Source organism: Tigriopus californicus, chromosome 9 (genome assembly GCF_007210705.1).
Source record: "Tigriopus californicus strain San Diego chromosome 9, Tcal_SD_v2.1, whole genome shotgun sequence".
NCBI classification, from domain to species: domain Eukaryota; kingdom Metazoa; phylum Arthropoda; class Copepoda; order Harpacticoida; family Harpacticidae; genus Tigriopus; species Tigriopus californicus.
In genome coordinates this window covers 15,766,570-15,792,779 of record NC_081448.1, presented here as the reverse complement: position 1 = coordinate 15,792,779, position 26,210 = coordinate 15,766,570, and the positions used below count along the sequence as shown (strand labels likewise).

Sequence of the window (26,210 nt, the reverse complement as noted above, 5' to 3'; positions counted from 1 at the left end):
AAGTTACAGGTAAATTGTGTGTTCTTCTCGATTTCCTTGTCAACGAGTGAACGTCAGTTAGAGCGCTTCAATACCAAGTGCTATAATCGCGGTTAAAAGAGTCCGAGTGGTAAAATTTAAAGCAGCAGAGTGTACATATCAGTGTGAGGAATGAAGCTACGCATTCATGGAGCTGAACAAATCGTTCAAGTGGTTTCAAATGGGGCCCGTTTTCTTACCGGGACAGCCATGCGGGAAATTGCTGTTCTCCATGCCAAACCTTTACCCGCAGAATTATCGCCAATGCCAAAGGACCATTTAGCCACGCCACAAAAAGACGGTTTAACCGTCATCGTCAACGAGTAAGTTTGGGAGGGATCAGCTTCGGCAAATCAAACGCAATTCGATTGCAAATTTATCATGAAATGAATTCTTATTCTTGCTTTGATTGGTCTTAACTCAATTTGTCAAAATGCCAAACCCTGACAGCGATGGATTGATTCATGATTTGGGATATGACTCTGATCTGAAGATCAAATATCGAGATTGCCAGTTCGCCCAAAGCCTGGACGTAACCGGTCAAACAATCCTACCTGGACTTGTCGATGGGCATACACATCCAGTTTGGACCGGAGATCGGGTACATGAATTCGCTCTGAAGGTGGGTGACAAGGGAAGATCGTCAGGTATTTCTTTCAAATTGATGACTGGTTTCAAAACGCATCTGAGATAGCTGGGTAGCATTCCTAAGCAATTCCAAAACAACTGGGCTCTGTACAATCAAGATGCTTTTCTTGACCGCAAAAATGGAAATGTAAGATAAAACAAATTTTAAATAATCGTGGAATGTGAACATTTTTTTTATTCATCTATTGGAATTTTTTTGTACTTGCCAAAATCAAGCCTTTTGGCGATGCCCTTGGAAAATTGTTGCTAATACAAATCCGGTGTTCTTAACAAGTCAAAAGGTTACACTTCTAAATTGAGGTTTGGTCCCCACTTGTTTGAGTATTCTTGGATTTTGGTTAGAGGTATAATTATTGGCTCAGACCAGGCTTGGGTCAATTGCTTTGAACATTTGATGAATTACAAATACAATGGCTTCAAATATAAGCCATTACAACCACGTACGTCTCAAACATATTTAATTGCAAGTACATAAGGCTCAAATTAAAGTCATTAAAATAACTTTCCAGATGTATTTCACTTACGGTAAATTGCATTTAATTGTCCTCTGTTCCAGAAGTCCAGAACATTTCTCGATCATTTTTGGTTTGGCAAGTCTTTTAACCACACAACAAGAATAAAAGGTCAAAAAGATAACTGTAGCTGGCAATGAACTAAAGCTAAATATCTTTGTGGCCTGATTGATTCGCACATAATGTTAAGCTTTGCTCTTGGATGGGAACATGTTAGTATTGTTGATTTTTTAGTTGCTTGGAATCTCTTTTTAACCTCATTTCACTTGTGGATGTTAAATATGATCCATTCAAACCATTTTGGGCCGACCCTCAACCGTTACGTGAATGGCTTTTAATGCCCGCTGTTTACTTTGGAAACCTAGGATCAAGAAATATTCTCTGTGTATTTTAACTCCAGAAAATGGATGATACTGCCTTAGTCGGCCCTCAAAATGTAGTTAGATGTTTCCGAGAACTACTCAAATCACTGCACTGACTACAACTCACTCGTCATTCTCATTGACAAATGTCTAATAATTTTGACCCACTATGCTATCTATGTCACTAGTTAGTCGGAAAGAAAGCTCAAGTAGCTAAAAATCCCAATCATTATAATTGCAAAACAATGAGACCTGAAAAGAATTCCTCGTAACAGGTATGCAGAGTTTGTAGAGGGTAAACGGAGGCCTAATGAGCCTTGCTTCTCCCTATGACTTTGAATATTTGTGACAGGTGAATCTGTATTTAAGAAGGGACAATATGATTTTTGTCATGACTTTCAAATGGGTTCCTCATTTATTTTCCTTCATACTATTCCAGTACATATTGCGGCTCTAAGTATCTAAGCACGTCACAAAATAAGAAGTCAATAAGTCATCTCCCAAAAAATGTGGCCAAGAGATGACACGTGACCGTACCTTGTCGTAATAAAATCTCAATTTCATCTGCAAAATGTTACTAACTACTATGAATTCAAATTCAGGAGGCCATGTGAGCTAATGGAAGTTAAAAAGATGTAGTGCAGCACCCTGATTTTGGGCATTACATGGACGGGAGAACTTAAACAAACATCACAATCAACTCTCACCATTATCCAATTTTTGGTTTCAAGTAAGTAGGCGACATAAATTTCCCAAGCTTTCACAAGGTACAGTTCAAAAGGCCGGGTTTTTGAAAAGTGGCTCATTTGAAATTCCACAGTAGGCATCATTTTGAACGAATTTGGCATTAAATTGCATTCAGTGTGATCAGGGAATGTTTCAGCTACCAAATGCTTGCACTAGTTTAAGCATTAGACCTGTGCCATTGATGCATTTAACAAGTTCATGGATTTTTCTTGGGCTTACTGTATGTGCTAAATCAGACATGAGAGTTCTCGGGGGAGCTTGCCCAGAGAAAAGAGGGAGAGTACACGGGCTACTTTTTATTATCTTCCTTATTTAATGAACGCCCTGCTTTATTATTGGCTTCCTTATACTCCAAGAACAATGTAGCTTATGTTTTTGGGTCAAAATAACTTGTTTAGTAGTTCTATGAATTAATGAAAAAGGTTGCAGAAACTTCAAACAAACTCATGAACAAGTTAAAAAACTGTTTGCTTAATTAACTTGCTGAAGTCAACACCAATTTATGATCAAACCATAGTTTTATGAAGATTTGATGTTATTAATGTAATTTGTTTAATATTATTATTCATACAATAATAACCTAGTTTTATGACAAACAGTTTGGTTTATAAGTACATCCAAAGATGATTTTCCCAACTTGAGATTATTACTTCCATTTCTATAGTTTGATCTAGTTTTATTAAAAGAAACAATTCGTTTATTAATTTATCTAGATGCACTTTTTCCAAACTAATATTATATTCTAATGGCCTCTTTACTGGATTATGAATCAACCAACTATCATGACTCTCTAAACTGTTTTAGAAACTATGAAAATGAAGCAAATGTAACGTTGATCATTACAAATCTTTCCAGACAAAAGCAATGATTTATGCAATTTAAAAGTAACTGTCATAAAAGGCCCAATATGTGTTTCTTGTTTGTTATAAATTGCAGTAGTTACCGAACGAGAAACTGCCTATCATAATTTAGAAATGGGCGATGGGATGGCTGGCTTGGCTGGCCGGGCGAAGCTCACCCCTCCACCCCTAGCACACCAAACAAAAAATATATTAAATAAATGCATGGCACCGATTGGCTTGGCAAACTGTACTGTACCTATTTAGCTTAGCTCCATAGGACGATGTCAGTTCTTATTTTGCCCTATTCTTGTCGGGTGGAATAAATTACAAATTAATGCAACTGTTTGAAAATCCATTTACAATTATGTAAGCTTAATACAAATTACGCTTACATCTCAGAGTTGGCTCAAACCACTGAAATAATGTTTAAATGTATTTTCCAGTTGGCCGGAGCCACCTACATGGAGGTTCATGCGGCTGGAGGCGGAATTCATTTCACCGTGAATCATTGCCGGGCATCCTCCCATGAAGAGCTCTTAGATTCACTTTTACCACGGCTCCAGGAAATGGTTCAATCAGGTGAGATTGGTTATTTTGTAAGGGTATTTTTTGTTCATATGGGAAGGGCTTATTTTGCTCTTTTGAGGCTCAACCTCCTCCCCAATCACTTGTGATGAGTGGTAAGTTTCCATAAAAAAGGAAATGCCTATTTTAAAAAAATACTTTGACTTTTGAGTGAAACGGACTTTTGGGGTCCGATTTTGGTACTTTAGTTGCGTGAGTACAAAAACAAGCATTACGTTTGATGGAAGGTTTGTTGAACACCCTGACATTTTTATGAAGCCCCACCTTTGCTACTTTCAATATAACAAGAGCAAGCCAAGCCAGCCACAGGCAAAAAAGGGCCCAAGTGGTTAATAACTTGTTCTATGATTATGGACAGTTATTTTGTTTAAAGCTGAAGATGGCATGTTCAGTTTTGTACATTTGTACATACACAACAGGCATACAATAACGCCCTGTGGACTTATGAAAAGGGCTTAGTTCACCTCACTCCTAAGACTAAGGTTATGTTTGCTCATGTGGCAATGGTCAATGATATTTGATAATCTGTAACACTATTGTAAGCTTGTGAAGTGAACTGAAATGTGAAGTGAGGAAAACTTCATTCAAGTTAATTCACAAAGATAGTGGGTGGTGCTTGTCACATTTTACAGACATTTTAGAGAGATTAAAGCTTGGCTTGTTTCACTCATTCAAACACTGGTCTTGCATGGTTTCAATCTCTTTGCACTCAATCCTAGTGCCCTATATTAAGAGAGTACAACTATGAGGTCAGAGCACCATTGCAGTTAATTTTGAACCTTCAATTCTGTTCCATAACATTGAGTTTTTATGGATCCCAGATCCAAACCAAACACATTTTTGTAAATGTTTGTGCTTTAAAGGTTAGTTTAAAGGCTTAAGTTACTCTTCAGGCATCATTATCTGCAATCACAGTTATGCCAGATTCAAAATAGGTATATTCAAATAGAAATATAGAAAGTGACTCAACAACTGGCATTTGAAACATTCAGAGTATGTTAGAAGGTGCCTGAAGGGTAGCTAAAGCCGTATATGACACGTAGAACCAGAGAATATTATGTAAATGTGTTTGGTTTGGATCTGGGGCCCAAGTAATCTCATTGTTTTGGAAAGGAATTGAAGGCTCAAAATTAAATTGCTATGGTGTGCTGAACTCCCTTTCGTACTCTTCTAAATACAGAGCCCTACTCAATCCATTCCTATCTAATCAAAAACGAAACGCATGTAAGGCAAGGGTAATACAATCCGTGATCTTCTTTGGATGAATCATGGTGTTGAGGATGGCATTGATGATTCCGTAAAGCAATGCCGCAAATTGATAATCACGCAACTAAAGTACCAAAATCGGACTCGGAAAGTCCGTCTGAACTTTTGAGTCAATGAATCAGCTTTTTTAGCTTCTATGAAGGGTTCCCACATGGCAAATACTATTTGTATCTTTCTACCTGTCGGTAGAATCTTTGCTATGGTTTCCGAATTGAGCCTCCCTCACAAGTGTTGTTGTTTTTTTAAAGCTTTTGATTTCTTAAAAGAACTATGGAAAGTTTTTACCTGCTTAACGAACGTACTCTATCATTCCTTAAAAATGCACTTTTTGCTTATTATGTCTTGCTTTTCATAATTGACTTACCATGGCTTTACATCTGATTTCAAATCGAAGGAGGGAAATATTCAGAATCGTTTTATGATGTCTCAAAACGATTCCTCATGGCCTTTTTGAGAATGGAGCAAACCCATATTTCTTCCTTTTGGCACAATGTTGCCCCGTAGGAGGCGGGTATTGATACCTCGTGTGGTTGCGCTCTGAACTATGGGAGTGTTTTAAGGCCGTGAGGCATCATTTTGTGAGGAAACACATTTACTACAATGGGGGTATTGTCAACAATGAAAATTTTCTCATTTTTGTAGATGATTCCTCAAATTTTCCGCCCTCAGGGATGGGAGGGATTAGAGCCCTTCTTTTTAATTGTTCACGTTCAAATCATGTTGGGACATTGCTTGGACCATGAACCAATGATCCAACGACAACTCAGGATTCATTGGCCTTTCATGGCCCAGTAGCACATGAAATTGCCGCTATACCGAAACCAAAGTCCAGATAGTGATTCCTCAATTTGCAATGCAGTTGCACAAAAATTCCTTGAGGAATCATAATTTTTCTGAAATATTTTTAATTTATTGAGCTTCATAGATGGAATTGTGGTACAACTTATGGACTCGTTGGTGTGGTATAGTCCCTTGATGCCATCAAGTGGCTGACGATTGTCGTAAATGATTTTTTTGTTGGCTAGTAGCTGTTTTTGGGAAATGAACTGAATTGATCATGTGAGTGGCGTTACTGATTGTCAATATCAATTGTCCTGGATTCTCTTCAACCTCAATAAGGATCATAATTTTTAAAGGAAACAATGTGCCTCTCCTTGCTAGTACTTATTCTACCCCAAGTTTGCAAGCCTTCCCTTAAAAGCAGGTTTTAAAAGCCATACTACAAGTGGATGAACTATTGTGTTAACGCTGGTATCTTTTATTGTTATAGTTTAACATGAAACAGGGTGCGTGAGGAAAATCTGAATACTCCAGCACCGCGGTCGGTGCTATGAAAAAGACATTGGATGACAGAGGAGATCTTAAGAGAGCTCAGAAGAGAGCTTCTTGGTCAGCTTAAAGCGCAAATTGTCAAGGACCCCAGAGTCAGCATCAGGCGCCTCTTCTTCAATAAGCTGAAGGTGTCTGTGGTCACGTAACTTCTTGAAGAGCCTCACTGGTCCCATTGTAAAGATCTTCGCAAACATCTACGACGGCATTTGAGACATTGTTGACAATGGATACAATTGAAATCCAGGCTCCACCCCAAAGTAAATCAGGAATTCAAAGCCTCTGACCAACTTCGTCCTTACTCTTTAGTTTAGCAAAATAATGATTTAATTTATCAGTAAGCGAATTTGTCTCCTTTCCCACAAAAACAAATTTCGCTCTCAAGCAACTCTAGAAAACAAGAAGTTTAAATTTTAATCAATGATACCATTTTACTCAAGTACCCTGATAACTATTATCAATATATGATATGGATATAACTATATTGCGATACAGTTTTGATATCCTTGGACCCCTGTGGCTAGAGATATATATTAAAAAAATATTACTGCTTTTTTATTGGAATGCTCCCAAGGGACAATTTGCTAGAGGTACTGAAACCAAAATGATGCCTCAATTGTTCCAATCGCAATTAAAGTCAAAGACAGCGAACGGTCAAGCCATCAAAAAAACAACAGTTGTTTAGTTATTGTCTGGGATTGCAAAACTATTTAAATATTTTTTTGTAACCCAAAGGACGGTATTTGGAGACTTGATCAAAGTAGCTCCGAAACCACGTCATTCCTCAAATCTGTGAGAGCCCATTTCTCAGCCATTGGGCCTTTTTTCAGATGATTCACAGGCATAGTGGTCTGCGTCATGTCGGTCCAAGTCTAATTCTGCAATAGTTTGCCTCCAGAACTTTCAGTTCGCCCATGAGAAGTATCTTTCAATGTATGCAATACAGTTTACAAATTCAGAAACCCAAGGCTAGACACCCTATTTGTAATATTTTTTTGATTTGACGGCTCCCAAAAGACGAGGTGCAAGCGGTGCCGAAACAAAAGTGATGCTTCAAATGTTCCAATCGCAATTAAAGTCAAAGACAGCACGCAGTCAATCCACCTGTAAAACAGCACTTGTTTAAAAATTCCGACTACCAGGGCTAGACATCCTATTTGTAATATTTTTTGATTTAACGACTCCCAAAAGACGAGTTGCAAGCGGTGCCGAAACCAAAATGATGCCTCAAATGTTCCAATCGCAAATAAAGCCAAAGACAGCACGCGGTCAATCCTCCAATAAAACACTAGTTGTTTAGTTATTGTCTGACATTGCAAAACCATTCAGATATTTCTTGTGAATCAAATGACGGTATTTGGAGACTTGAACAAAGTAGTGCCGAAGCCATGTGATTTCTCAAATCTCTGAGAGCCCATTTGGGCCTTTTCAGATCATTCATAGGCTTTGTGGCCTTGGTCATGTCGGCCCAAGTCTAATTCTGCAAAAGCTAAAAAGATTAATCAAATTGTCCGCTCTTGACCAAAAATATTTGCAGAAAACATCCACTGTCAACGTCACCACTGGCACGCTCTGTACTGTCTCTAGAAATGATTTGCTAACTTTGGCTTCCGTCCTTCGAAAGCTGTTGTTCAACAAGTGCCGCAATGATTTCATTGCAAAGCGAATGCCGTTGGCAATTGGGGCACCAATTTTGAAAGTAAATGGTTCAACCATACAGTCACTTTTGCCAAAGCAAATTTTGTAACACCTTTTAAGATCCACCCTCTTGAAGTTTCAGTTCGCCCATGAGAAGTATTTTAATGATACCCGATATTTGTTCCTGCAATCGTATAGGTGAGGAATCACACATTTGGAATACCTAAGTGTCTAATTTTATGGACATTTAGCGCAGCAATTGCTCTCATTCCTCAACTATTTAAGCTGAAGATGCAGTTTTGATTGTTTTAGATTGGGTTAGTTTAGACCATTCTTAAATGGAATAATTAACATCTTATCTCTAGAGCAAATAGATCATTTATGAGAGTGCCCGCGATTTTTTGAAAACAATAATATGTTTAAAAGTAAAAGAAGTGATTTTTTTGTTTCATTCTGTAGTACTCGTATAGATTCATCCAATCTGAATGTGAAAACTAGTGTGGTTGCCTTTAACTATTGCTATTCCACAATCATCTCTCATTCTAAGTGCTGAAATCGTTCGTTACGGTATGTTTTTCGATTTCATGTCCAGGGAGCTGCATTTGCGTCCCTTGTCAAGTCTTAATTTTATACAAAACATCTGATCCTCTTCCCCGTAGAGTGGCATTGCCTGATTTTTCATGACTTGATGTCGTTTTTTAACGAAAGAGGGAAGGTTAATGGCCTGGGAGCTCCCCCAAACAACATTTTTGATTGTGTTTTTTAAAATTTATGTAGTGTTTTTTCCATGCCTTTGGTCCGTGTACGAATGAGCACCTTAATATAAACCGCGAAAAGACATTGCAAGCTTGAAGGCAGAACAGTTATAAAACTTGGAAGGGAACATTCTAATAACTATGACCGGGACTTTGAGAAGGTAGGCTTCTCCATGACTTGCAAAAGAAATTCTTCGAAGATCTATTGTGATGGTAAATATGATCAAAAACCCAACCGGAATAAACTTCTGTGTCATCTTGCACTTGTACAAAAGGCAAATTCTCACTTTTCAAACTCCCGACCTGGCAAGTGCTCTCAAACTAAAACTATATAAACTACCAGCTTGAGTTTGACATTTTGGAATGGGTTCATAAAGGCCCAGTCAAAATGGTCCATCTTATGTCTGTACCTAATATAGTTCAAGAATGAAATCACTCTCTAGATACCGACTTGGCGAGTGCTCTCAAAAATTGAAATTGCTAAAATTCAATTATCAAGAGTGATAAACGTCAGCATTAATGTTCAAAAACCTGTCCACAAATTTTATATTCTTAGAACTAAACCTGCGGACGTGGAACACTTTTCCTCGTTGGTAGTGATTCCTCACCGTAGTAATATTTTCGTGCAGTATCGGCGTAGAGGAAAACGGCTCTCACGAGCAAACTGAGTGTGTCACGGGCAAATCATTTGCAGATTTCGATTTGGGAGGATAAGATCAAACCGTCTGGGCCATTAAATATCTGGAAAAAAGGCGACATGGTTAAGAAAGGGGCTGTCAAAAGTTTGAGGAATCATTCGATTTCGTCCTGAATTTAAACCTATCTTCAGGGGATATCCTTTGAGCGTCAGAAAACTTGTTTACTGTTTTGAACTCACATTGAGTAACTAAACAACTGCTATGTTATTGGCGGGTCGACCTAGACGAGTCCTTGGGTATTATACGTCTTGGACTAATTGAGGTATCATTTTGGTTTCTGCACGTCTTGCAACTCGACCCTTGGGAGTTGCCCGATCGAAAAATCCTATTAATACCGTTTGTAGCCATGGGTCCACGGACTTTCAATATTTATTGCTCTAAGCTATATCAAAATCTCAGCTCACTATGTTTAATAGCGCTCTTAAGTCTGCAAATTTCAAATACCAATGATTCAAACAAATTACAAAGCCACTCCATTATTTGGTGTTCGACAAATGATTGCATAACTTTTTGCACCGCATTTTTGTCAAAAAACTGGTTTTGCCAAGTTGTTGGCCATTCTTCGAAGATCAGGAAACAGTCTTGTCCTTGTTCATTTCATGAAAACTGATTAAACAATGACGTGTTATAGACACAGGTCCGAGATTACAAATTTCACCAAAAATAACTGGAAGACCTTACTATTGGGTAGGTACCAAGTTTGGGCTTGTATAAGGTCACAACTGCACGAAAAACCGATTTCGCCAAGTACTTTTCAACGAAGCCATGGGGAATCACACCAAAATTTCCTATGTACTGTGAGGCATCACCTTTATGTTATAATCACGATACATCCCAGTAACCATTTGACTCGCAAAGGCAAGAATTGTCAAATGTTTGAAAGAATAAAATGCCATTTTTCTAAAAAAAAGTTTTTGAATAATTTTTAACTGATACGTGAATTTTTTAAAACTAGCCCTTTAAAGTCATCGTAAATAAGAGCTTTTGGTTGATGGAAACTTGAAAAATCATGAAAAATATTATGCCATCTAATGTGACTTGATTCCCTTTTCAACTGTCAGGCCTGCAATTGCCTCAATAAATACTGTGCTTTACCACAAAGACAAGTCATTGAGACGAAGTGTAACTAATCTACTTCTTATCTATTATCATATATTTGAAACCTAAAACAAGCCGAGCTTGGAACGAACATTTAAACAGAAGAGTATTTAAAATGCTGATGGGGAATTGCACCAAAAAAGTACATATAGCATCAATCATATTATCCAAAAGTCACATATGAATCGGCCGCCTTCATAAGAATGAAAACTTTGATAAACCTGGTTTCCCCTTATTACGCCAATTAAGGTAAGAGGCTAAATAGATCTTGACTTTTATGAGGACACTTTCCAACTTTCTTTTAGGTACAACGACCGTGGAATGTAAGTCTGGCTATGGATTGGATGTGGACACAGAGATGAAACTCCTGCAAGTGTTGCAAAGTGCTTCTGAGCGTGTACCCCTTGAAATCAGTGCCACTTTCTGTGGTGCTCATGCGGTTCCAAAGTAAGCTTTTAATTTGACTCGATTACTAATTTAGCTGTTTTGCCACCTAGTACGTACGTGGGGTGTTCGGATCAATATGAGAATGATGCAATAACTCTTAAACCTCGCCATGAATTTTAATGCTTTAAAGAGGATATTTCTCGCCAGAGTCTTCATTCAGTCGCTGACCCTTCGAAAACCGATCCAGTCAGCTCTTGAAGGCCGCTCTAAAAGTCGTTTTGGGGATATCTCTGACCACCCCATCCCACTCTTTTCGGACCTCCTCCACAGTCGCCATGGACTTTCCGGCCAATTTGCTTTTGATGAGGGGGAAGAGGAAGTCAACGGGAGCCAAGTCAAGAGAATAAGGCGGATTATCAATCGTTTCAATGCTCTTGCGGATCAGAAAGTCCTTAGTGACTTTGGAGGTGTGTGGCAATGACTTTTCCATATGTAGGGATCCACCACGGTTGGTATTGCCGTCAGGTTCAGCCCGAACTTGGGCAACAACTTGTTAATTTGTCTCACAGAGATTGACTGAAATCCTAAGGAATCATGAACAATGGCGATGATCTCCTGGCCGGTTTTTGAGCCTTTGGCCAGGCCGACAACAATTTCATGCGGAGCAAATAATTTTTCACTTTTGCGATTTTGTGATTGAGGTCCATGAAGTGAGTTTCGTCATTGAAAAATGGCATGACAGGGTGACTGTAATGCAAAAACTCAAAACGGCAAAAAATTGCAACACGAATACAAATGAAGGTCTTTTGTTCTTGAAATTTTAGCCATAGACCATTGGCCTGTCTGTTGTAAGGCCATTCTCGTTTTGAGCCGAACAGCCCTCGTACATACGCATAGACATAAGGCAGGCATACCGCATTGTGCATGAACCATGTGTTTCTTTTTTTTACTTCGACAACCAGAGGATCTACGGCCACTTTAGCGTCTCAAGATGTGATTGACGTTCAATTGCCAAGATTAATCAGTTTGAAGAAACAAGGGCAACTCACGACATGTGAAAACATTGATGTGTTTTGTGAGAAAGGAGTATTCGATCTGGACCAATCTAGAGCTATATTGGTGGCCGGTCAAAAGGCAGGGCTCAAGATCAACTTTCACGGAGATGAGCTCAACTGTTTGAATAGTGCAGAGGTAACGTACATTATACCACGGATTTCTAGAAATGTGGACAGCGAATAGAAGCCAGAATCTCCTAAACCGTTCATCTCATTCCAACTATGTATGTATGTATGTATTTTTGGGGTGTATCCAGTGGTTTTTGGTTAAACGAGCATGAGAAAATATGGATTTTAAGGTTGAACTTAATAAGAGATAAATAGATATGGTTGTAAAATGTGGGTAGCCCCGCAATCCTCTTCAGCCATAGGGCTTGTTTTCAAGAGGTGGAATTGCATCTGAATCGGCAAAGTTCACAATGGTATTTTATGGTCTAATGTAGTGAACACTTCACCAGAAGGCATTGGATATGAACAGTTGGAGCGATTCCTCCTCCCTCGAACGTATCTGTCAGGCCCGGTGCATTACTTAGCAAAACATCAGGATGAGCTCAGATTACGTGTGTTTACAAGAGAAACAGTTCTGAACTGTGCATGTTATTGAATATGAGGACGTGATGATTTCTATCAAACCTTTGATCCATTGTTTGATTGAGTCTTTATTCGTCACCTTTTTAAAATCGTTTGCTTGGCCAAATTCATTCCAGGTCTTGGGTAAGGTATAGTGGGGTAGTTTCTGAAACCAGCTTAGACGGTAAAGTGGTAGTGAAAAGTAAATATCACCATTCCTTTTAGTAATCTTTGAATATGATTTTACAATGTTTACAGAGTTTAAACTTTAGTTGTTTTAATCTGTCCAGATCATGGACCTTCAGAGTCTTCAAACGTTTAAAAAATTTAGTAGAGTGTTCAGACCTCCTTGCTGACACAACCCAGCGAATTGCTCTCTTTTGTGTGGTCATAAGATGTTGTATTGAAGATGACTTGCCGAAATACTCAATTCCGTACTCCAAGCGACAGTGGATTATTGAGTTGTATAATAGCTGTCTCATTTGTTTGGGTAGTGCTTGTTTGGTTAAAAAGAATGTAAAGAGACTATTTCGTACCGTTTTATTTAGTTTCTAAATGTGAACTTTCCAGTCCAATTTATCGTCAATGTAAAGCCCAAGAAATTTGACTGCCTTTTCAGCGTGTTTCGACCCAATCTGTTGGACTTTTATTCTGTTCACGTTAATATTGAGATTGACAGGCATGTTGTTGGAACTAAAAAATATCAACTTTGTTTTCTCCAGGTTTATGGTGAGCTTGTTTATTTGCATCCAGGTTGAAACTCCCTCGAGCCACAGATTAGTCTCATGTTCTAAAGTATTTAAATCTGTGCTAAAGTGTTGGAGCGTCATATCATCTGCGAACATTGTGACTTTAAAGTTAGTTGCATATGGAAGATCATTGATGTATATTAAAAATAGAAGAGGCCCTAAGATACTACCCTGAGGTACTCCACATGTTGTAAGAGCTGGCTCTGATACAAGCCCCTGTATTTCTACTCTTTGGATTCTATTCATAAGGTAACTCCTTATCCAGCGTAAAACATGTTGACTAAATTCATATTTGCCTAATTTTGATAGTAGAATATGATGGTCAACGGTATCAAACGCTTTTTTCAAGTCTACAAATAGCCCTATTGAGTACTTAGATAGATAGTTCTTTGAAATATTTTGGGAAAAGTTATGAATTGCATGCATAGTCGAGTGATTAGAGCGGAATCCGAATTGTACATCAATGAGATGTTCGTCGTTAAAAGCTGTGTATATTTGTTGATAAACTACTTTCTCCATCACTTTTGAGAGTGACGGTAAAATACTGATTGGGCGATAGTTAGACATGTCAGTGGGATCTCCCCCTTTGAAAAATGGCAAAACTTTAGCAGATTTCCATTCCAAAGGAATGAATCCTGTAGTCAGGGAGATGGTTATTAGACGAGCAAGGGGATTGGCAATTTCATGTCGAATTCCCTTTAAGATCGTTTTTGAGATACCATCAAAACCATGGCTTTCTTTTTTTGGTAAGTTATCGATTATCCTGAGAATGTCGAGTCTATTTACTGACTTGAAGTAATACGAGCGCTGATTTGGAACTGATGGAATATACTGGCAAGGATCTTTATCGAAGGACTTCATATCAGCAAGAGCCTGTTTCAATTTCGGTCCTATGGATGAAAAATATTGTCCAAAAGAGTTAGCCATATCATCTTTATTGTTTATGATATTTCCGTCAACTCTCAATTTAGTCGGAAACGTGTTTGGCCTGGATGTATGTCCTAGGAGGTTTTTCGCTCCTTGCCAGTTTTTTTTGAGTTTTTAGAATTCGTCTCGAAATATGCCTGCCAGTAAGAGATCTTTGCGTTTTTTTATCAAATTGTAGTATTTCCTGGCATACTCTGAAAAATTCCGTTTGTTTACTTTAGTGGGATATCGTTGGTAAATTGAATGAAGTAGCTCTTTCCTCAGTCTTGATTGAAGCAGACCGTTTGTCATCCAAGGCTTTAGTTTTGCACTTGCTTCTATCCAGTTTCGTTTTGATTAAAGGACACGCTTCATGGAATTCCTTTTCAAGCTTTGAGTTGAATTCATTAAATGAAGCAACGGGATCGTCATGGGGTAGGTTCCATCTCACCTGTCTCAGAGCTTTGCGTAGCTTTTGTATGTTTATACTTCGTTTTATTTTTGCATTTTTGGTCGAAATTTTAGCTATTGAGGGTTTCTTCAAACCCAAGGAAACAAATGGGGCAAGATGGTCGCTTATGTCACAGATGAGAATCCCGCCTCTGTGGCAAGATTTATTGTTGCTAAAGATGTTATCAATTTGTGTTGAGGTAGTTGTCGTGATTCTGGTGGGTTTGTTTATGTATGGTACAAGTTGAAAGCTCATCATAAGGTCGTTTAATTTATTTACTTGCGAAGTATCTTGCAGGAAATCAACGTTAAAATCTCCGCAAATGAAAACTGATTTAGACGAACAGAGAGCAATTCGTTTCTCAAGTTCTAAGAGAGCCTTTTTCAAGTTGGATTTTGGTGGAATATAGACTGATAATACATAGAACTCGGACAGCTCTATGCCAATGACTTCACAATCATCTGATATTAGATTTAAAAATGGACAATTAGAATAAGGAACCGAACTGTGGGTAAGGATGCCAACTCCCCCTCCCCTCCTTCCGATCCTTGTTTCATACTCAAAATTATATCCCCAGAATGACAAGTGAACTTCGTTCACTTGCCACACTTCCTGGACCGCGACAATTTTTGGCCTTTGAGTTTCAAGCATGTCTTGTACTTTAGACGCATTTCCCACAATGGATCTCACGTTCAAAGAAACCAGCCAGTCCTCACCTTTATCCAAATCATCCACAAGTCCCAGATCATCAATAACGTTAGCGTCTTCCTCGCTCTCCATCATTTTGCCAGATTCGTGCATCCGGATCCAACCTTAACAACACAGGCGTCCAGCCAGTCCCAACTGATGAAGGCCCCTAGGCGATTTGGGAACTTATGATGAGGTGCTTTCAGATCTGGTGATGATTGTCCTTGGTAGAAGGTCCTTTCCCGATCGTCCCTTTTTCTTGATAATTGTGGCATGCTCCACTATGGGCGTTGTCTGTGAGGCTGGAGTTTTTCTTTTCAATTGTCCTTGATTTTCTTGATACTCTTACTCAACTAAGCGCTTGATACGACCACAAGATCTGGTGGCATAAATGAACTTGGCCAAATTTGAGCCCAAACCTATGCTTAGGGAACTCAAGAGACATGGTCAAAGTTATGTAGTAAACAACACATATAATTCGAATTTTCGGCCTGCTCTTGGTCAGCAACATAAGCTTTTGACAACATAACTTTGAAGTGATCTACTTTACAAGTACATGATATGAAAATGGCTTACCCCTAAGTGAAGGGATTTTCTTATTCTATTACGTAAATTCGAAAAGTAGCTCAGAGTGGCTATGACCAAGAGCAGGCCGATTTGGCCGGAACCTCGCTCGCAGTCCATCTTTCTAGAAGTCCGTGATAATACCCATCCAACCGTGTTTGCACTTGTTAGTTGCATACACTCATTAGGATTAGGTCAGGATTGCCTTACGCTTTTGCTTATAGATGGGTGCTGAACTCCAAGCTGAGGCGATATCCCATCTGGAAGAGATCTCTCCTCAAGGAATTAAGGCCATGGCGTTGAGTGGATCTGTGGCCGTCATCCTTCCGACTACTGCTTACATTCTTCGCTTGAAAAGTCCTCCTGTGCGTCAAATGATCGATCAAGGGGTTGTGGTCGCCTTAGGATCGGACTTCAACCCCAATGCGTATTGCCTCGCCATGGTATGTACTGGATTTGTCCCTAAGTTCACAATGTACCATGTCTAGGTCATAAAATGAAAGCGGAATGATTTGAAACAAAACAAAATTTATTTGATTAGATATCCGTAAAAAGGCCAAAATTGGTTGTTCGATTGGTTGATTATGATCAGGCATTTGAAATGATTGATCGGCAAGCTACATATACCCCATCTAGCTAGTTATACGCTATTGCAACAAGGGTTTGATAATGGCGCCTGCTTTTCCCCAACTCCAGCCGACGGTAATGCATTTGGCTTGCGTCAATCAGCGTTTGAGCATGGATGAGGCTCTGGTGGCTGCCACGATCAATGCTGCCCACTCATTGGGCCGGGGAAACACCCATGGGTCCGTTGAGATTGGAAAGATGGCAGACCTTTTGGTGATTAATGCCCCCAGGTGTGTGGTTTCTTTTCATTCTTCCTTACTTTCGCCCTTTCTCAACATCTTTGAGCTCATGAAGTGGACTTAATCTTTTTCACAAACCAACAACCATTCTGCACACATTGCTTGATTCCTCCCAACAGAATATGTGTTTTGTTGGAAAGAATGCCCAGCTCAGTGCGTATTTATTTGCTTCCTCACCTGGTTGGACATTTTACAACTTGGTTGTGAGTCAGATAGGTTAGGTGCAACATGAGATTGGCATTAATACTTGGTATTATAGATTTTATTCGGCGTTTTACACTGTTGTCCGAAACAACATTATTCATGCTTGAATGTTTCATCCAGTTGCCACCTAAAATTTTGGAGCACAAAACCTTGTTCATAGAGGCATTGTTTATCTTCATTTCCTGTTTCCTCAGGCTTCGATGTGATGAACTTTAGCAACCCTTTGATTTGATCAATAAGTTAGTCCTGTACTTATTTCAGATGGGAGCATTTGATTTATCGTCTTGGTGCTCATTCATCACTCATCTCTATGGTGCTTAAGGCTGGAAACATTGCCTACCAAAAGCGTTAACGACCAAGATGAATCCTTCAAATTAAATCAATTTGAACCAGACCCTGGAAGTCATGTTCTCTATTTTAACCTACTATGTAGTAACCGTGGGTAAAGAGATAAAATAAAAAACTATTGAACAAACACTTTGTGTTAGTTATTTATTTGTTTGCATCCTTAGCCAATTGGTTGATGATTGTTTGATGCCCTGATAAAGGAAGCTACCCTATATCTATTTTGAAAATAAATTTTTGGAAACCTTAGAAAAGATTTTTGTCCGAAATTGAAACTTGCATCTTGTTTCTTTGTACCTCTTCTGAAGTGGAAAGTGCCTCAGTGACCTCCCAAAAAATGTGCTGGTATCATTTTGCAACTGCTACTTCAATGTCCCAATAGCCATGATTGGCAATTTCATAATAAAAATACGGTAGTCTAATTTCAGTGCTTATGCAACATCTTCGTGTCTGAGTGGGTGGGCTCGTGAAAAACTCTGACAAGGAAGACAGGGAAGCATTGTCACAGTCCCGTCTGGATCTTGCATTGAAAAAAAGTGATTCCATGAGTTTGTACCACTTTCGATGTGAAAATTCAATTTTTTGTTTAAAAAAACTAGCCTCTAAAGCCATGTTACGTACGTACTAAGTAAGACCCGGTATGAAGCTGGTAGATATTTGTTACTTTTCTACCGTCATGGCAGCAGGTTCATGCGGAATTATTTGGTTACAAATCATGAGAATTAACAGTCCATCGGGGTCACTTCACTCTCAATCAATCACTGATCCCTCCCACCATTCTTCATGCAATGGTTTATCAATCCTGGTACATTAACAACAGTCCAAAAGAAGAAACTTATCACCGGCATCAATGGGTGTTTCACGGACATTTTCCCTCAATAACTGATGGTACGCCACATTCGTGCATATTCCATCAAGAAAATGGGCCCATAGGGCCCCGAAACCGTGCAGGAAAAAGCTTATTGTCCCAATGGTGGGATACCCCTGTTCGACAGGGCATTCATGAGCTTGAAAGATTTGGCATAAGTAAAGAATATTCAGGAAGTGTCTATCCAACCATATCAGCAATAAACTTCCATCCCAATTGGGGTCTGATTTATTTTCGGCTGTTAAGCTTGAAAAGCATGCGGTGGGAAATTTTAGCCCATGATTGCGGAAGAAAAGCACCCAAACGTTTAAGACCCCCACTGGCCGTCCTATTATTCACCAGTCAACTACGTATACCTGTTGTAAAGGTGCTCAAATTTCAGGGATTGGGTTTAAGATTAAGGATTAAGCCAGCACCTCAGGAGGGTTTGATTGTGTCATTATTACACAAGGCTAATGAGAGACAGACTAAGTTCGTTTAAGGGCCAACTCCTTAATATCAATAATGTAGACAGCGTTCGTGTCAGAAATAACTCCAGCCACCACGAAATCGGCCATTCTCCAGTTGTAGCTAGAAGGTCGAACCTTCAAAAGAACTTCTTTCTGAAATTGATGCATTCATCGCAATTGGCAGACATACATACCCACACTCCATCTGTGGTGTCTCTTCAAAGTAATTTTTAGTGCTAGAACGGACAAGGAAATGAATCATATCCCGTTTCTTTCAAGCTCATCGTTCTTTTTCTTCGTCAATATCAAGGTCAAAAGAAATCAAAGGGTGGCTATTTCCACGAATCACGCTACCAAAAGGGAGAAAGAAGAAGGAGAGAGATTGAGTTTTCAATGTCCAATGAGTTGGAGATGGATGACCTGTGCGTTAAGCTAGTCTGGTTTCGTGATGTTTCCCCACTGATGATTGATCAGCAGCTTTAATATCGTCCAGAGGGGACAAGACTTCGTGTTCGACTAACTTGGATTCGTCACCAGAGCACACACTCCGAACTCGGCTCATCGGGGCCTCCTTTCTCAGAAAGGGCGAATAATTTGCCGCTTCCGAGGTCCGGAACTTCTGTCTCAATGATCTCGTTAGATACGGACTGGGATTTCCAGGGATTGTGTTGACCACACTGGAATGTTCTGAAGGTGAAGCGATCATTTCGCGCTGGGACAACGAATCAGGATCGCCCGGCCAATGGAAGCGCCAAAATCGGATCACATTTACCAGGACACACGAGCCGACGAAGCCGATAATGGCCAGTGACACGATTAGAATGGACACATAGTCTGTCTCAATACCCAAAGCCATTTGAAAGTCACTGCTTTTGGTGGTCAGTTGAGTGGAGCTGATGGTGATCACGTACACGTCTTTACGGAGACACAATTGGAACAAATAAGTGTGACTGGGAGAGAGTCCGGTCACGGTGTACGAGTTCATCTTTAGACCCACGTCAATATCCTCATACTGTTTGATCAGATATTGTACCGGTGGAGTGGATAAAGAGGCGGGAACGGGTCCTTCTGGCCGAGGGGCCGAATCCAAAGGTTCAACCCCGGCAAAGGGTGGATCCTCAGGGTATGACGATACCAAATCTTTGGCATTGAGAGCATCTCGATTCAACGTCTGATCTGGGATTGATGCCGATTTGGTTCGACCGTTCCTCGGACTTGGTATGACGGGGGGTGTGGCTTGTCGCACTTGAAGAATGTATCCACGCCCAGTGGACAACGAGCCAGAGGCGTTCCAACTTAGAGTGACGAAAGTTGACGCCACAGTAATGGGAAAAATTTGAATGTTCTCGGACTAGAAGAGAAAGATGAAAAAAAACCTGTTGAGAAGGTGAATGGCATTCCCATGTGGCCAGATTTCGTTTAAATTACTCCTTAGCAGACGGTTGATGGTGTATGGAGTACCGAGACTGGCTCATTTTTAAATGCTCTCAGGGTCAGACATTCTCCCTCCATTAAAGGCCATGAACGGCTCTAAATTTACAATAGAAACGAGCTTGACCAGCCCATTTTCATGCTACCCCACCTTCCTAGGGACATACAATGAGCGACAAGTTTGGCAAATCCATAGAGCCACCACCCACTAATGTATGACACCAAGGTTGGTAAATATTACCAGTGCCTTGCCGAAGTATTTTGGTGAACAGAACTGGGATCAAATGAAAAAATAGATGAAGTCTGAGCTTTAACGGCTTTAATCTAATCCAACGGACAGCTGATGAGTCTCAGTCCACCTTCCAAAGAATTTGACCAGTCTTTGGCCTACAATACTTTTGGCTCTTCTCCGTGGGCCTGAGGCCTTGAAGCTTTATCGATTCATCTGAGCAGAATGGCTTTCATGTGGATATTTTGCAGTCCGCACGGTTATTAATTCCACTCCCCTGTTCCATGTACTTCCCATTCCAGATCGGCTCTATTGGCAGTTTGCTCAAGAATAACAAAAATGTATTTGCACCATGCTCAATGGTGGTCCATGAGTGAGGGAGGGAGGCAGTGAGAAAGGCCAAATAATGCGTGAGGCAAGTCTCGCATCTGTGATTGAACGTTTTCTCTGGTGCTAGAAACAAATCCACGGTCTGATGAGGAATATATGTGTACGTCATATTACAGGCGTCTCAACTACATTAGAAGTGTATTAATGAATGAGGTCATCCCTAAAATATGACTATCATGTGTATCTTTGATGTCATGAAAGAGCGATAAACTGAATGAATGAAGAAGTTAGTCATCTTCTATTCAGAGAAAAAGTGCCCCATTGAATAGGCTTAATCCCATTTAGCTTTCCTAGCTTGATCATGCAGCGTCTTTCTTTCGTACAGTAGACTCCCAAAACCCGTCAAAGGTTGAGAAAATACAAAAAGAGATTGAAATTGATCCAGCAGAACAATTCAAGTCCAGCTGCTAAATCTTTACCACTTTGGTCCTTGAAACAAGTGATTACTTGGGGCCTTACAATCGGACAAATATTGTCGATCCGTCTCCCCAGCTTGAAGGAAATGTGCCAAAAAGCCCTCTTTTTAAATGACCCAGACTAATCATTGGATTCTTAATTATTTGTCTTGAATTAGAGAAACTTCTCAACAACTTGGACATCGGATTTTTAAATTCGGGACACCAGGGATAATTTAATTAGAATACCTGATTCTTTGGGGCTTTAGTTTAAGCAAGTCCCTGGTTTAAGCGTTTGGACGATGTCTAGAGTAGACATTCCGAGGAATGTAGAATGTCATTCGAGTTTAGGGCCACGATTATTGGCAATTTGAAATGGGGATTGAACCTTGCCCTATGTCTAAAATGAAGGTAGATGACAGTGGATAATTTGAGGTGTTTCGAGTTCAAGCTGTCAACTTTCAAACTAGCAGTTGCAGCGTATCAAAGAGCAAGATGAAATTGTATCATGTGAACACTTTGGAAACTATGTCCAACCCCATTGGCTTTCCCTTGATCTGAAAAGAGGATGTATCAAAGATGATGGCCCACAGGAGGCTTGGAATCCCTCCTCTTTCGCTATGAACCTTCTCTATGGTGGAGGAAAGTCCCGTGATACATACCTTGACCGCTAGTTTGACTTCTCGTTGATCTTGTCCGTACTTGTTGCGAGCAACGCAAATGTACTTGCCCTGGTCCATGGGATGAAGATAGGTGAGGGTGAGAACGTTGCCCTGGACACACATCCTCTCGACACAGTCTCCGTTGGCCAGAAACAGGTCGTTATTGGGCACATTTCGCTTGGGGACCCGCCACGACACTTCCATATCCCTAGATCCGAGGGCCTTGCACACCCAAGACACGTTCTTTCCCATCATTTCGGCATCGTCGGTGGCAAAAAGCGGGAGAATGTGGGGCTCACATTCAGGCCGAAAGTGGTTCATTTGATGCACATGCAGGGGGGGCTCACTTCTCGCATCCGAGTGGCACTCAACTTGCTTCCAATCCAGCACTTGAACCCGGGAGTGGACACTACTAGCCTCCTGACTCTGGCTCCCGCCGCCCTCCGAACTCACCGATGAGGTCGAGGACGGTAGATGCCCAATCCAGCCCAGACTGCAATGACAGTAGAAGTTATTGCCACTCAGGAAGAGAGCTCTCAATTCCGGGAGTCGATCAGTGGCTACCAGGTCGGCCTCGAGGGCCCAAAGACGATTATTCGAGAGGTCAAGCGCTCTTAAACGAGGCGAGTCTCGAATGGCACGTGGGTGGAAGTAAGACAAAGTGGGGTTGTTGTTAATGGTCACGGTCTGGAGATTGGGCATGGACTCAATGGCGTCCTGTTCGACCAAGCGCAATTGAGCACTGTGAGAGATGGACAGGAACTCCACGTGTACATCCCGAAGTGTGTTCTGATGATAAGAACCCAGAGCTTGGAAGTGGTTCCCATCCAAGACGAGTGTCGTGACGGTGGAGAGCTTTCGCAAAGCCAAATTGGGGATCCAACGCAAGGAGTTGAAACCCAGATCCAAATGGGTGATGTTCATGCCGACCAAGACGTTGTCTTCAATCTTCATCAATGAATTGTAACTCAGATCCAACAAAGACAGGCTCATTAGCAGACCAAACGTACCATCGTTCAAGCGGGAGAGCCTGTTATGAGACACATCGATCTCGGTTAGCTTGGTTGACGTGTCGAAGAAGTGGTCATGGAGTTCTTCTAAAAGGTTGTCAGACATATCCAACGTCTCCAAAGATGGAAGACCAAAGGCATGAGCGGACACCGTGTGAATGGCGTTTCCCGAAAGGTTTAGCGTCTTTACCGATGGAAATCCCACAAAAACGTAGCCATGGATCACATGAAGCTTGTTCCAACTCAGATCTATATGTAGCAGGCTGAAGAATGGCTTATACAACGCTCCTTTCGACTCCGAAGTAATTGATCGGATCTTGTTCCGAGACAAATACAGGCCCTGGAGCTCCGTCAACGGTTGGAGCAGACCGAAACTAAGCTCTGTAATTTGGTTATGAGACAGGATCAGATCGGTTACTCGGAGGTGCCACGCTGAGTCACTCGCCACGGCAGATGTGTTAGGGCCGATGGGCAGGTGCAAACCAGTGATGTGGGTCAAATTCCGGAACTGGCAATCCACAGTGGCAGAGTCCGGGACACCGGAATCATTATTTTCTGTTATGAAATATGAATTTTGGTGACTTGGGCCAGACTTCTTGGAAAAACACTCACATAACTTGGGACAAGAATCGCTCCAACGTGCATCCACCGTCCAGACCATGAGAAGAAACAATGCTCGAAGCATCTCTCACTAGTGCTCACACAGATGTGATTGCTCCAGTAGAGTCGTACAAAATGATATGTTATTTCTCTTGTGTGCTTGTCATTTGGCTCCTCACTCTCCTTCCACGGCTGCACACAAAGTGATTATTTTCTGGAGCAGACTACGTGGGATCGATATGCAGGGAGGTCTAAAAGTGCACATAACCTTGTTTGACCCAAAAGAGTACAAATGAAGCCGCTTGTGCCTGTGGGATCAGCCGCTTCACTTCAAAATGGTTTGTTTCCACACAAAGTAGAGTGGTTGTGTGTTGGTTCCGGGACACCAAACCAAATTCATTCTTTAAGAGAAGGATCTGATTCTACGTATCTCGAGCTGTTGTGAAGGAGGGTTGGGGGTACCCAAAAGTAAGCAAGCGTCAGGCAGACCGTGTTCTTTCTTGCTCTTGCTCCTTGTCCTTCAGCACACACACACAACTAAAACACCACTGTGGCTAGCTAACACCACCAAAGAGGTGCCAGTAGCATGAACACAATTTTCAAGTCCTTCTCTAGCCTTTTTCTGACTACTGCGATCCCTCGTGCTGTTCTTTGGTCGATGCATGTATACTAGGATGAGTGGGTATAGTAGTCTCGTCGCCTGTTTCTGGCTCCATTCTCAGTTCAAGTGGAACAAGCGTTGGAACGAACCCGCTCCCCAAGCATACAACCAACTTCCATCCCAAACACCAATGTGCACCTCCACTTCTCCTTTCCTCCTCCTCCTCTTTGTCTTGTTGTGCCTTATCCTCCACTTTCTGTCCCTTCTTCTCCTCCTCCTCCTCCTCCTTCTCCTCCTCCCAGTCCTCTCCTCTCTTGTTCTTCTTGTTATTCATCCCACTCTTGGCCAACCTTAGACGAGATGGTGGGAGTTGCAGCAGTGCCAGAATTCGTGGGTCTCTCACGTCTCTCCTTTACTCTCATCTTGAAGTTCTCACCGAGTTTTCTCTTGGGTTTGGATGTTCTTTGGGTTTCTTTCTCATTTGAACTCACTTCTTTGGATGCTCTAGCGGAGTAGCTGCTATTTCACGGTGCCAGGAACCCATGTATGAATCTTTGATTGGTGGTGGCACCAATACTAAAACCAGCAAAAACGACAATTGAAAATAGGTATTTCAAAATGAAACCGCTTCATGCATTTTTTTGGTGTTTGTCTGTAAAATCACGCAAGTAAATTGCAATAGAGAAAGTTAGGAACAAGGGAACGCGTACTTTCGATGAAATCTCGCTCTAATGCTAGAGCGAATCTGGAACTCCCGTTCCCAATAATAATTGGGATTACACCCTCATTACTTACCAAAATCAGTCTTTATATCTCTGTCTGATGAACAGATCGAAGACTTTGTTCCCTTGCAATGCGGTTGAAAAGAATTGTAATAACAGACCATCTATTTTAAATCTGATGCAGTTTTACGTACGAACATGTTTAAAGCTCAGAAAAATGCAAAAGCGACCAATTCCTATCTAGTAAAATCAAAGTAGGTGTTGTTGTTCCCGTAACTTCCTTCAAGTCAGACTTGGACAAGTTTTTAATTAGCATTCAAGATTTACCCTACATTCAAGGACAAGCTCGGTCTGCCAACTCAAATTCGTTGGTAGATCAAATATCAAGTAAAGTTTAAAAGGTAAAAATTACACGAAGGGTGACCTTTCATTTTAATAGTACTATAGTACTTTGAAAGTTAAGAGTAGATAACATCCCCTGTAGCGGTTAGAAAAACCTGATAAGAAACACAAAAAAATAATATCAAATTTCCAGCCCATGGAACCCCGATGCCTGGGTCTCAATTCTATTCCACGCTTCGAATGAATGTAAATCCTAATCATCATCAGTGTCAGAGTACCTACTAATCTTGTAAATCTCAGTATTTTCACGGTTTGCTCACTGACACCCTTCATTTAACGATCCGGTCACCAACATCTTCCTTGTTATGAACAAAAAGACATCACAATTCTTGTTCATTTTTCCTACAAAAATAGTCAACTTGTTGAAGTTTAATAGCATTTGTCTGCACTTGACAAAACTTGGTTAGTGGCATCCTCCAGCAACTTTTGGAACTGTTTTAGTACTTCTTCTGCAAGCAAACATTTTGTACAGCCAATGATTTTGCACCTTTTGCTTTTAATTGGTCATTAGTAGACTCCGACAATCTTCTCAATGCCTCGTTTCAGATCTTTCGCACGTCAGAACCGTTTATGTACGACGTGAAAACATATTTTGCCGGAGTCTAGTCATTACGGTTGATTTTCATTGTAAATTAGAATATTCAATGGCTTTTATTTGCTTTCCTTTTTTCTCGTTGAGTTAAGCGCTAGGCGCAAGAAAAAGTAAAAAAAACACTCATGGCCCGTTTCTTGCTTAAGTTAAACTTTTGAAAGGAAGCAACACTTTCAACTCCCAATCCCCGTGGCAAAAAAGTATTGAAAGAATAAACTAGACGATAATAGATGTTTGACTTGAGCAATTAACTTTTAAGCCTGTTCTATTCCCTAATGACCCAAATGGCTATTTCAATGCGATAGATTTTTTTGGTTTGTTTTTTTCACCGGCTTTTCTAATCATTACAGGGAATGTTATCCCCAGTATTAATTCGTCTACTTATTACCTTTCATTGGCCAACGGTTAGGTGCAAGTGTCCTAAGTTTGGTCCCAGGCAGTGTCACACGTCAGTAGTTTTATTTGTACCAGACTTAATAGGATACCAACAAATCCTATAGGGGGATGGGATTGAATCCTCTGAATTTCTGATCTCTGTCCATCCAACGAAATAACCCATCTGCTCTACGAACCTCTG

The 26,210-nt window shown here is 40.6% G+C and overlaps 2 protein-coding genes across 2 annotated transcripts; one reads left to right on the top strand and one right to left on the bottom strand.

The window, feature by feature from the left end:
• The first annotated feature begins 32 nt into the window (after positions 1-32).
• LOC131886846 (probable imidazolonepropionase) lies at positions 33-17,406 on the top strand. Its single transcript, XM_059235267.1, has 8 exons — positions 33-341; positions 469-640; positions 3,573-3,708; positions 10,804-10,945; positions 11,848-12,076; positions 16,092-16,310; positions 16,564-16,724; positions 17,199-17,406. Exons 1-8 carry the CDS (start codon positions 151-153, stop codon positions 17,287-17,289), a joined length of 1,341 nt encoding a protein of 446 aa, XP_059091250.1. The 5' UTR covers positions 33-150; the 3' UTR covers positions 17,290-17,406.
• Positions 17,385-23,878, bottom strand: LOC131886845 (leucine-rich repeat neuronal protein 2-like). The gene is made up of 2 exons (XM_059235266.1): positions 21,707-23,878; positions 17,385-19,950 (listed from the first exon to the last, which is right to left on the bottom strand). Exons 1-2 carry the CDS (start codon positions 23,399-23,401, stop codon positions 19,027-19,029), a joined length of 2,619 nt encoding a protein of 872 aa, XP_059091249.1. The 5' UTR covers positions 23,402-23,878; the 3' UTR covers positions 17,385-19,026.
• Between the last annotated feature and the right edge of the window lie 2,332 nt (positions 23,879-26,210).

Excerpts from the sequence above, each read along its gene's own strand:
- LOC131886846 (XM_059235267.1), top strand. The coding sequence starts at position 151 with ATGAAGCTACGCATTCATGGAGCTGAACAAATCGTTCAAGTGGTTTCA. Across the intron at positions 3,709-10,803 it reads CCAGGAAATGGTTCAATCAG|GTACAACGACCGTGGAATGT; the intron begins GTGAGATTGGTT and ends ACTTTCTTTTAG. Across the intron at positions 12,077-16,091 it reads ACTGTTTGAATAGTGCAGAG|ATGGGTGCTGAACTCCAAGC; the intron begins GTAACGTACATT and ends TTTTGCTTATAG.
- LOC131886845 (XM_059235266.1), bottom strand. The coding sequence starts at position 23,401 with ATGCTTCGAGCATTGTTTCTTCTCATGGTCTGGACGGTGGATGCACGT. Across the intron at positions 19,951-21,706 it reads AAGTCAAACTAGCGGTCAAG|TCCGAGAACATTCAAATTTT; the intron begins GTATGTATCACG and ends TTTCTCTTCTAG.